The sequence below is a fragment of the Mustela putorius genome, unplaced genomic scaffold (genome assembly GCF_011764305.1).
Source record: "Mustela putorius furo isolate JIRA1106 unplaced genomic scaffold, ASM1176430v1.1 tig00000129_pilon_pilon_pilon, whole genome shotgun sequence".
NCBI classification, from domain to species: domain Eukaryota; kingdom Metazoa; phylum Chordata; class Mammalia; order Carnivora; family Mustelidae; genus Mustela; species Mustela putorius.
Genome location: NW_025421290.1, coordinates 14,819,869 through 14,832,048, shown reverse-complemented (window position 1 = coordinate 14,832,048; position 12,180 = coordinate 14,819,869). Strand labels below are relative to the sequence as shown.

The 12,180-nt window shown below is 37.8% G+C and overlaps 1 protein-coding gene across 8 annotated transcripts in view; it reads right to left on the bottom strand.

Annotated features, from left to right (window-relative positions):
* The window catches only part of SLC38A6 (solute carrier family 38 member 6), a 97,176-nt gene that overhangs the window by 28,043 nt on the left and 56,953 nt on the right, over positions 1-12,180 (bottom strand). For 6 of the 8 annotated variants that reach the window (XR_006603736.1, XR_006603734.1, XR_006603735.1 and 3 more), the window contains 4 exons: positions 9,860-9,984; positions 8,543-8,687; positions 8,338-8,432; positions 5,238-5,294 (listed from right to left, as the gene is read on the bottom strand). Coding sequence is in view for 5 of the 8 variants with exons in the window: in XM_045070192.1 (XP_044926127.1) it covers positions 5,238-5,294; positions 8,338-8,432; positions 8,543-8,687; positions 9,860-9,984 (422 nt within the window). In the remaining 3 variants the exon portion in view is untranslated. Of the gene's footprint in view, positions 1-5,237; positions 5,295-6,761; positions 8,154-8,337; positions 8,433-8,542; positions 8,688-9,859; positions 9,985-12,180 lie in introns of those variants that run through there. The other 2 variants (XM_004738882.3, XM_004738883.3) reach the window with 2 other exon arrangements.

The following is a 12,180-nucleotide window of genomic DNA, read 5'->3' as shown; positions in this document are numbered from 1 at the left end:
ATAATAATGTGATTATAATTAACAACAGTATTGTACATTTAAAGGTTTATTAAGAGGACAGATTTCCTGCTTTTTTTTTTTTTTACAACTGAAATTATGTATCTATACATATCTTTAAATATCTCTAAGTAAAAAGAAGTCAAGATGCAGAGGACTGCAAGTTTACCAATGTTGTGTGTGTGTGTGTGTGTGTGTGTGTGTGTTATATAAACAGATAGTTAGCTCAGCTTAGAATATATTTTGCAAAGATACAGAAAGCTGTAAGAGCAGTTGCTTTCAAGGAGGAAAACTGGATGCTTGGGGCAGATACTGAAGGAGGGAATTTTGTAACTTCTGAATTTGTACCAATTACATTTAAGTCTTATCAATAAAAAAATGTAACACAAAGCAATTTATAAAAAAATAAGAAATATATTATAAGGTAATAATGACACACACCAAAAGACTTATCTAAAAAATAAGAGATAAGGTGAAATGGAGAATGAAGTATTTACAAGATGGAATTTGAGCCAGGCCCTGAGAAATGGGAAGTGCTTGGGTAGGCAGAGGAGAGGAGTAAGGACAGGCCAGGTGTGTAAGCAGAAGTCAGTGTGGGGAAGGAAGGAGAAGAGGAGAGGGCAGGGTAATGAAAGGCAAATCAAGTGTTGGTGAGATGGTTTCAGTGTATCACAGAATGTAGGTAAGAGAGAAAAGAATGAAATACAATTTAGTAGATGACACAGGGGAAGGTGGGATTGATGTGGCAGGCAGTGGGGAGCCACAGTAGGCTCTTGATGAAAGCTGAATTCCAAGGAGATCAATGAACACAACAGACAAAATGAACTAAAGGACAGCTGTTAGAAGACTGATGCAGCCATCCAGTGGGTGCCCATTACAATCGTCTGGGAAGATTTAAAAATATGTATTGGGGCCCGAGTTTCAGGCAGAGATTCTGATTTCATTGGTTTGAGGTGGAACCTGAATGTTCTCATTTTTTAACGCTTCCCAAGTGATTCTAAAGAGCAGCATAGGCTGAGAACAGCTGTAATAACCAGGCAAAAAGGGATGAAGGCAAAGGTGCCAGGACTGGCAGAAGACTGGGAGGTTGGGGATAGGATAAAAGCAAATATAGGAGACATTTCCAGGGAAGAACTGATGTGCAACAGACTGGAGGTAATGAATGAAAAGAGATATATGGTCCATTGGATTTATGCAATCACTCAACAAATACTTACTAAGTCACTCCCAAGTACCAGGTACCATTCTAAGCTCTAAGGATATAGTGACGAGAAAGACAAGTCCCAGTTCTTAACAAACCTGTAGTGCAGTGGGCCCCAACAACAGGCGAGCCTGCCAGCAATGGGCTGTGCTAGAAAGCACGACTGTGCGCTGGGGGCTACTCGTCTAAGCCAAATGGTCAGGGAAGACCTTGCTGGGCCAGTGACACTGGGCTGATGCTTGAATGAGGAGGAGCTGGGCCTGCAAATCTCACTGAAGAGAAAGTTCTAACTCGGAAAAACAGTAAGCCTGTGGGAACAAGCTGGGTGTGTTCAAGGCAAAGAACAGCTAGAGAAGAGTCAAAGATATGAGACAGGTAGGGGGAGAGAAGGCGTAGACCAAGCAGAGCCTTGTGGGCCATGACACAGATTCCATTCTCCATGAGATGGAGGCCCTTGGAGGAAATTAAGCAGAGCAATGACATGACCTGGTTTACATTTTTAAACAACTACTTTGGCCGCAGTGTGAAAACGAACTGCAGGTGGTGGGAATGGAAGCAAGAAAACAAGTTGGAAGAAAAGATTAGAACATGTTGAGTTTAGTAACTGTGCAGCACCTAGGCAGAAATATCCCAGGACAACTACTGCCTTGGGAGTCACTTCCAGAAGGACTGAAGAAATGCAGATTAGATGACAATACAGGAATACAGGACGATAACTTTACCCAAAGAAGAGATTAATAACATGGAAGAAACATCTCTAGTGGGGGGCTGCAGGCTCTACAGCTGGTCTTGTCTCACTGAGCATCTTTGTGAATGGGATGAAGAAACGTCAGGATCATGAAGGATGTCAAAAAGCAGGAATTGGGGCACCTGGGTGGTTCAGTGGGTTAAAGGCTCTGCCTTTGGCTCAGGTCATGATCCCAGGGTCCTGGGATCGAGCCGCACATTGGGCTCTCTGCTCAGCAGGAAGCCTGCTTCCTCCTCTCTCTCTGTCTCTCTGCCTACTTGTGATCTCTGTATGTCAAATAAATAAATAAAATCTTTAAAAAAAATTTAAAAAGCAGGGAATGATGATGCACTAGAATCAAAACTCCAAAAAGATCTCAACTGCTTGAAGGATGAGCTTAAGTTTAGACAAATTTAACATATATGGATAGATAACAGGTGTGTATGAGTAAGTATATGTATATAAATGTGTGTATATATATGTGTGTATGTGTATATACACACATATGTGTGTATATACACACACACATATATATGATATATTCCTTCATACTTAAAAAAATTAAAATCAAGTACAAGACCTAGAAATCTGGCAGTTCACTTAAAAGAGAGCTGGAGCTTTTACTGACCACATAGTTTATGAGGCTGAAGCGTCCTAACATTGTGAAAAAGCTGAGGTAAAATCAGATTACGGTGACATTATTGACATTATTACAAAACTATAAAAATTATTTTTCTGGGGAAGAATACATCAGTCATGAAAATAAACTGCATTGATCAGATATTTCTAGAATATTATTTTCTCATCGGACTACTGAAGCAGAGAAGGGAGAAGAGATATGTGATTTTAGGAACAAATAAAACCACCTATATTCAAGTCAATGCTCAATTCAAGCATACTGAAGCTTTCCCCAAACATCATGTCAACTAACTTGAAGAAACAAGGTGCATTTCCCCTGGCTGAGAGAAAACTTAGTCTTCAAACATGAAGGCCTTTAGAGAATTCACAAAATTCAGAAGACTTGTCCAAAATTGGACAAAAAGAGATAGAGCTGGGATTTGGACACAGGTAAATATGACTCCAGAATCATTAAAAAAAAAAAAAAAAAGAGTCTACCTGTAGGTAAATATATGAAAATATGGATTTTTTTTTCCTTTGAGTTAAGCAGTCTCATTCATCAAGTCCATCTGAAAAAGGTTCAATGAGAAAATTCCAAGTTTTATCTGAGGTTTTTTCAGGTAAGAAATTCAGGTGTCCTATTTAACCTCACAACTTTAGGACTAGGTACAACTCTAGTGCATACTGTGTGCTCAATAAACATTTGTTCAGTAAATTAGCCAGTCCCTTTGCTTGTGTTGTGCATCAGTCCACTAACTGATAAAAGATAAAACACATATACATTTAAACAAATGAGAAGCAATTTTCTGCAAGTCTTTTTTCCCTTATACCATTCCATATAACCATGTCTTTTAATCATCTTTTTTTGCCCCCCTGACAACTCAATTTCCCTCTCCACCCCTTTCCTTTGTCCCACAGGCGAACAGACCTTTCACTTCCACCTGTCCATCTGGCCATCAGCCAAGATGAGTCTTCCTGCTTCTCAAAATTGCTCACCTTGATTGACAGCTTCACAAGCTAGGACAGTGGATCATGAGGACCATAAGAACACAGATCAGACTGTTCACGAAGAGTGAGAAACAGAAAGAATTCTGACTGCAACAAGGAAACCACATCTATAATATCTGTACTTATCCTTCACCAAAATTTTGTTTTCCTATTTCCCCCCTCTTCATTGTGAGACGACTATAGGTGGATAATGGTAGAAAAATGAATAAATGGTCTGTTTAATTAAAAAAATTTTTCTCAGTACTGTAAAAGATTCTGAGAAGTTCTAAGACCAAAAATTATGACACCCAAAATCTAGGCAGAGTTATTGGCAGGAAACAAGGTCTTTTTTTCATTAGGGCTAATTCTAATATAGCCACGGAGTACTGTCAACATGCCAAGAAGAAAATCAGGTTAAAATCAATTGTTTTGAGTTCTTTTGTTTCTCGCATCTACTCCTCATCTCTCCATACGGTACTGGCAATGTCAGCACTAGAAACTAGAAACTCCACACCCCGCTACCCACAGATTATCTAGTAACCTGATCCTGCAAATACAAAGGACAGGAATGGAGAAGAGAAAAATCCATTTATCTTCAAAAGAGATCTTTCAAATTCATTAACATCTCATGTAATGCTTACCATTTCATTTGTGCTCACAGAACCTTATTCTTAGGCTCCAAAAATGAATCATTTCAGGGTCAAATGCCTATAGCACTTCCAGGAAATGGGGGGAATACACATTTCAAATACAAAATAGTACCAGTGCAAAGGTCATGCGGAAAAGGAATGAATCTTTCCCAACTGATCTCTGTTCACTTCAGAGATCACCCCCCAAACTGTTCTTAAAGGTGGATGCCGTATATGTAGGCAAATACAGAACATGAGATTTTACAAAAGTGAAAAAGTTTCTAGAAGCACATGAAGGCCAATGATTAGCTCGTAATCCATTCAAAGGCATGTGTAAAGTTTATCTGAAAATGGATGGTAAGCTTCTGCTTTTCCACTGGTGAATTTACCAGGATACTAAACTTGTATTTGAAAGGTGTCATGGTAGAAGAAACAGAGGAGCAAATAAAGCCGGAGAGTTTGGGCTGATCTGGTAACTTGCTACCCGCCAAATGCCTATTAGGAATTGCCACAGGGAGGAATCTATGGTAGTTTCTAGACTGCAGCTCTATACCTAGATTGTGCGGCATTTCAATTCTGCTTCTAGATGGAAAGGAAACACACACACACACAATTTCCAGACCTTGGGTGTTTAAAGGGCCCTTCACACAGTAAATCAACCTACTCCTGTCTTGTTTTCTCCGCAGCCAGACTGAAATAATACAGCACCAACAGAGGTGTGAATTACCCCCATTCATCTTAATGGAGTGTTAACTTCAAAGGCTTGTTTTAACCATTTAAATGCTAAGCTCATGAGTAAACATTCTGTTAAAAAAAGGTACGATTTAAACATTCACCCTCAACATATGAAAGTAATTTATATTCTCAGCACTTCGTCTTTTAATTTAGCAAACAAGTCTCCAAGTGTTAGAAAAGTATATATTTTGTGCTTTACTTAGTTTTATTTTAAATAGTTCTTACCTAATAAATTATGAACATTAAGCCCATAATGCAAGGGCCTATATTTCCCAGGAAAAATGCAGCGGAGTACTTAAACAAGGTTTTTTGGTAATCCTGGTGAAGGGGGCACTGCTCTTACCTGCCATCTTATTAGTTTCCTCCAAACTCTTGGGGAGCTGTGACTCCAAATAGGCAACTAGATAAGGCAGAATATTAAAGTGAAATAATAATAATAAAAAAACTCTTCCACAAACAATTTCTCTTGATATTAACTAAGTTTTACGCAGGGTGTTCAATAGGTTACTTGTCCCTTTGCCAAACCTCTCATGATCCTACCCCATGAGCAGGTGACAAATGTATTAACTGATGCCCAGCTGTCATCACACTTAACATTTGCCCCAGGGGGCATCCTTGCATCTGTTGCAGATTTAGGGTTATTTTGGTATTACTGGAATTAGATTTATGTAAGCAGCTGAACACCTATTTGTATTGGGATCTATAATTTCATAAAGAAAAAGAGGGTACAAGAATTAGCTTATCAGATTGATGGGCTCTGGCTGACCTGAAGCCACATGGTAAGCCACGCCTGGCTAAGCTCCTGGGACCAGGCTAAGTGTCCAGTTTCAGGAAGATATTAGTAAAAGAGTACAGTGGGGGCAGAACTGTGGGGAAACACTACAAAGAGTGCACGTGGGGCCAGTTCCCCTGTGGATGAAGGCTGGAGCAAGATTCTAAACATATTAGCTCTGCAAGATGGAAGATGAAGAAATTCCACATCGCTGATTGAAAGCAAATTTGTTTTACTGGTCCAGATGAGGCTCTCTTAAAAGAGCCTGTCTTGGTCTGCACCTAATTTATACAAGGTCATTTAATCTTCTCAACACAACCCTGTATAATTGGTATTAACTCTATTTAATACGTATGTGAAAGTGGAGGCTTAGAGAGGTTAAGTACTTTGCCAAAACTCATTGAGATTTGAATCTAAGTCTTTGTAACCCCCCAAACCTGGACTTTTCCCATTATATTACGCTGATCCCAAGTTGCCAAAGAATTATCTTAACTCAAAAGAGAAGGTCAGTTGTCAATTTTTCAGCTCATTTCTTCAGTGGGAAGCAAGGGGGCACCTGCAAAAGTGGGTATTTCCATACATGCAAATTGTACTTTGCATGCAATTCCCTACTTTACATGTACACAGGGGTAGAATTACATTTTTACTGATACACCCTGGCTTTGGTAGGCTGCTAACAAGGTGCCCTTTACATAGAACACTCACGGGGAGGAGAGATCTAGCTTCTGGTTTCCAACCAGAAAAAAAGGCCACATCAATGGGAAACAATGATTTATAACCTCCACAGAAAATATGATATAAATCATCACTATCTGTCTCTGTTTGCCAAGTAGAAAGTCACATGTTTTCGTGACGAATGAGAAAGCTCAGAGAAGTTCCAAATCCACAGCCAATCATCACAGCTCTATCTCACAATGAACAAGAGGAAAATCACAAAAGTTTCTTAGAGAAGATTTGGAGGCAGGGCAAAATACCAAATGATATAATCCCACAGTTTTGTTATTAGTGATTAATGCTGACAACATTACGCACAGCTAACATTCAATTTTGTATATAAGCTCAATATGCTGATTTCTTAAAAAACAAACAAACAAATGAAAGACTGACCCAGTATATTTAATAACATTAAAAACTTCTGCTCTGCCATAAACACTGTTGAGAGAATGGAAAAGACAACCCGCAGACTGGGAGATAGTCTTTGCAAAACACATTATCTGCTAAAGGACTGGTATCTGAAATACACAAAGAATGCATAAAACTCAATAATGAGAAAACAATCCAATTTAAAAAATGGATGAAAGAACTGAACCTCACCAAAGAAAATATACAGATGGCAAATAAGCATATGAAAAGACTCCCAACATCATATGTCATTAGGGAAATGCAAATTGAAACAACAATGAGATACAACTATACAGCCATTAGAATGGCAAAATTCCAAACCACTGACAACACCAAATGCGGGCGAGGATATGGAACAGGAACTTTCATTCATTGCTGTCAGGAATGTAATATATTACAGGCAGTTTGGAAGGCAGTTTGGCAGTTTCTTATAAGACTAAACATATTCTTACCATTTGATGCAGCATTGTGCTCTTTGGTACTGACCCAAATGAGCTGAAATTTACATTCACGCAAAAACCTGCACACACATATTGATAGCAGCTTTATTCAGAACTTTGAAAGCAACCAAGAGGTCCTTCAACAGGTGAATGAGAAAACAAACTGGCACATCTATAAAATGGAGTATTTTCCAATGATAAAAAGAAACGAGTTATATGAAAATGCATGGAGGAAACTTAACTGCATTTTGTTAAGAGAAAGAAGCCAGCCTGAAAGGTTAGATAATAATTCCAACTATATGACACTCTAGAAAAGGCTCACAGCGAAAGGCTCATAGTTTCTATGAAGTCACTCAAGAGATCAGTGATTGCTGATACCTGCATCAATAGTGAACTCTAAGGTAAGCTATGTACTTTAGTTAATAATACTGCATCAATATTGGCTCCTCAAGTGTAACAAATGTATCAGAGAAAGGCAAGATGTCAATAATAGAGGAAACTATGGGTGTACTGGTGGCGAGGGGATATAGAAGAACTCTGTACATTCTGTTCAATAGTTCTGCAAACATTCAATCTACCCTAAAAAACAAAATCTATTAATTTAAAAAAAAACCCAAAGATTGACTTAGTATACTGAAGAACATTTTGTATTTCTTATTTTAATTAAAACTGTTATAAACCAACTTTCCCCTACATATTCCCACTTTGTTCTGCTTTTCTGATAATAATGTTTATAAAAATGTTTACCCATATAAAAAGGATTTATCCAAGGGGTCTTCCAGAATTATTCCTTTTTTGCATACAGAGGTAAATTATTCCTCATAAGAAGAGGAAAATATTTCTTTCATTTATTAATCCAATTAAAAATGATTAGTGCTAAACTAAAATTCCCAACCAAAATTCCAAAGATGAGCAAAACAAAAGCCTGTGGAAATAAAAAGATAAAGAACAATTAAGAGTATTTTAAACCTCTACCTTCTCCAATAAAGTATATTGCAGTTCAAAATATATTAACTTCCTTAATGTAAATAAAGTAGTCAGTTATAAAATGATGAATTATTTCTCAAAATAGAATTCTTAAAAAAATAAATAAATAAAAGCTAACCTACCCCAAGCTTTTTCCTTGAGAGAAAATCCTCTCTGCTAAGTTTAAGATAAAATAGTCCTGGGAATACAAAAATCAGACATGTTGATGTACTGGAACCTTTGAACAGGAGGAAAAAATAAAATAAGTTATTGCCAGATTCAGATGTGAGGCTGGATGACAATATTATCCAGTCTGTTCCATGGGATTTTTTGAAATAGAAAACTTACCAACTATACCAAATACATTCTTAATGTCAGGAACATATAATGCAAGCAAAACAATGATAATATTGAGTGCTAGAGTGATCAAAGAATGGCGAATCCATGAGAATGGAAAGTTGGAGAAAAATATCATCATTAAAGCTTTCCGTGCCTGTATAACAGAAAAAGAAACAGATTTAAGCAAAGAAAAAGTGTCAGAGCCAAAATACTTGCTTAGGGAAACACCGGTATAGTACAGTAATCGTGACATTCTTGTTCCCTGCACCACTTAGATTTTAAAAATATAACATAAACTATTATTATAAAGTATTTATGACACATGAACTAAGAAATATAACTGTGTGTGCTTCATAAAAAATATTTTAATTCTTGAAGAAATGTTCATATTCAATTTCTCTAAGTTGCATACTTTTCAAATGACCAACAACAACATTATGTGATGAAATCTCAGAGAATCATTTTCATTAAATTCACACAGAGAAGAACAAAAGGTTAAAATAGAAAAAGAAATCATGCTATGGGAAAGAAACACCATTTATTATTTTATTTTATATTATCTGTTTTATAGCATATAAATATAAAAACTAGTTCATACTCCCCATTGCCAAAGTGGTCAGCTGACAGTCTCGCATCACACCAATGTTCATTCGCCACCCCAACCCCCACTGAGGCACGCCTGGCAGAGCAGTCCATACAGGTAGTGGGCCAAAGATCTCGAGGGCCCAGTTATTAGGGAGCTCAGTGTTTAGGGGTTCGAGACATTCATGCAGCACCATTCATACCTAAAGCCTCTGTTTCCATTTTCTCAGAAATTCTTAAGATTCTTACATATGGCAACTAAATGCAGAAGGAAGATCTGTTCTGCCCCTTCATTATAATTCTCGAGTAAATAAAATATTTTGACTAAGATTAAATTAAAATGTATATGTGAAAACAAATCTACAATAAACCAGAAGGAGCTTATTTTTGCTGACTTGACTTTTGCCTCTTCATGCACATTCTTTTGAAAACAGAATACAGAATTAAAGAGGGGGGAAAACCTGAAACTTTAGAAGAACCATAGTCTCTAAATTGGAAACAATGCTGTGGGAGAGCGTAAATCTAAACTAAATCTCAAAAAGCACAAATCAGCTTAGTGGTTCACTGTTACTTCTGTGCTTTCATGGGGCCATATGCAAGTATGAGGTCTTTGATCAATTACTTGACAAATGAATAAGATACACAAGAGCTAGATGTGATTCAAACACTCTAGTCTGCAAAGAATTAGTGTTGCCATATTAGAGAGCTGCTACATTAAGCAACAAGCCCTTTAAGGATACTTACAGGGAAGTGGATTAGAGGGACTGTCAAAAGCACAGCAAATAGTATGCATAACTTCACAGTCATGACAACAACATCATGGGGCAAGTATGTGCTATAACTTTGCAGTAATTCTGACGCCACTTTGTCTGTAAAATAAAAAAATAATAAAGACCACATTATAAACCACTAAGACGTCAATTTCAGCAAAATTATTTTTCTTGCACAAACAGATCTTAACAAATGTTGGATTCCCAGTACCAAATCCATCTCTGGCCTTTCTCCTATCCTATTTGAAACACAGAGACATAAGTTAAATATCTTCTTGAAAATTACAATCTTTTCTTTCAGTTAAACTAGAAACCAGCATAGGTAGGACCTCTAAAATTATGACGATGAACATATATTTATCTCTTTAGAGATAAAGAGATAAATATCTCTTTAGAACTCTTCCATTATCTGAAGGTTTTGAACATTTAAGTTTGTCTTGTAAGGTGCTTTCACATGTATTACTGAAAGTGTATGATGTGTTCCCTTCCGATAACAATAAGACAGATAGCTAGGCTAAGAAATATTCACTGACTGTCCAAGATACACCACACAAAGGGGAAGAGCTCTCAGAGCTAGACGCCCCACTTTTTTTTTTTTTTTTTTTTTGGCACAAAAGTCAATACGTTTTCCTCAATACCGCAATGTTTTCTAGAATCTACATTTCTGTGCATGCTGCTGCTCCACCAACATTTCATCTGTAGATTCCTCTTCCCTAAGAAAATGTAGTTGTAGGGGCACCTGGGTGGCTCAGTGGGTTAAAGCCTCTGCTTTCAGCTCAGGTCGTGATCCCAGGGTCCTGGGATCAAGCCCAGCATCTGGCTCTCTGCTCAGCAGGGAGCCTGCTTCCACCTCTCTCTCTGCCTACTTGTGATCTCTGCCTGTCAAGTACATAAATAAAATCTTAACAAAAAAAAGAAAAGAAAACGTAGTTGTAGGGAAACGGCTTACTCGGCGAGCCAGTGTGGTAGTCAGGGAGAGAGTGTGTACACGCTGACCGTGCTTTCCTCTGTGCTGTTCCTCCAGTTTCACAATGTGTTCTGCACCCCCAGGTAGACAAGGGGCATGAAGAGTGAGCACTCTCAAGACCACTCCATATCCTACCTTGCAGGGAAAGATCAGTTTGTACTTAAAATGGAATGGTGCTTTTAAAATTTGAGAGTAATAGATATCAGAAAAGATGTTCTGGAGGAAATAAAAAACAAGGATCTAAAATATAACATTACAATAAGATGGACACACCCATAGAATAGAAAATGGATAAACACAGATGTACACATAAGCGGCAGTAGGCATTCTAAACAAAGAGCTACGGTGATTCTGAATCGGGAAAGGTAACAGTGACTTGGGGATGAGCAAGGAGGCAATCCCAGGAGGCTTGGGGAGAATCTTCATGATTTAGAGAATGGCAGGAAGGCAGAGGGCCCCGAATTCTGGGACTACACAAATTAATGTTCAAATTCCTCTACTTGCTATCACCTTAACTTCTCTGAGTATCTTGGTACTCAGTACATCTGTAAAATGGGGAAAATAATATTTTGACCTGTGGATTATTGAGAGCAGTAAATGAGATAATGTATGTGTGGGGACAGAGATTTTGTTTCAGAGCAAGAAGAGCACAGACAGAAGCCCTAATGTAGCAAAGAGAATACGTAGCTGAGAAAATGAGTACCCAATGCTACTACAAAGGCTGAAGCAGGACGTGCTGTAGAGCAGACAGTAGTGGGTGATAATGTCCAGAAAAGGCATTTAAGACCCAGAAGCAGAGCTCTTCATAGGTAAAACCTATGAAGTGGGCCACAGAGATGCAATGACTTATAAAGACTGGTGTATTATGATCTGAACTAAGCATGAAGAAAAAGATACCCAAAACAGAAATAACAGTTAGGAGGATACTGTCATAATCACTGGGAGGTAAGGAGAAACTGAACTAGACCAGTGATAAAGAAAATGGGAGAGAAATGAATTGTCTAACATATCAATGAACTCATGATGTGAGACTAGTGGACTAAGAGATTAAGAAAAACCGAGAAAGCTGGGTTCTTGTTTCCAAATCTGAGATATTTGTGAGCCTTTGAAAAAACACGGTAAACTTTTATTTCCACTTTCTGAGTCATGAAAATGAGCTATTAACACAGATTGCTTAACAATTTTGTAGACTTTTAAAACGGTCTGATTATGATGTAACATTTGGGCATTGGCTTGGTTCCCCAGAGGAACACTTCTTCTCCCTCAACTTATAATACCTTAACATCCATAAAGAGCCAGTATTATTAATCTAGATACGTATAGGCCCC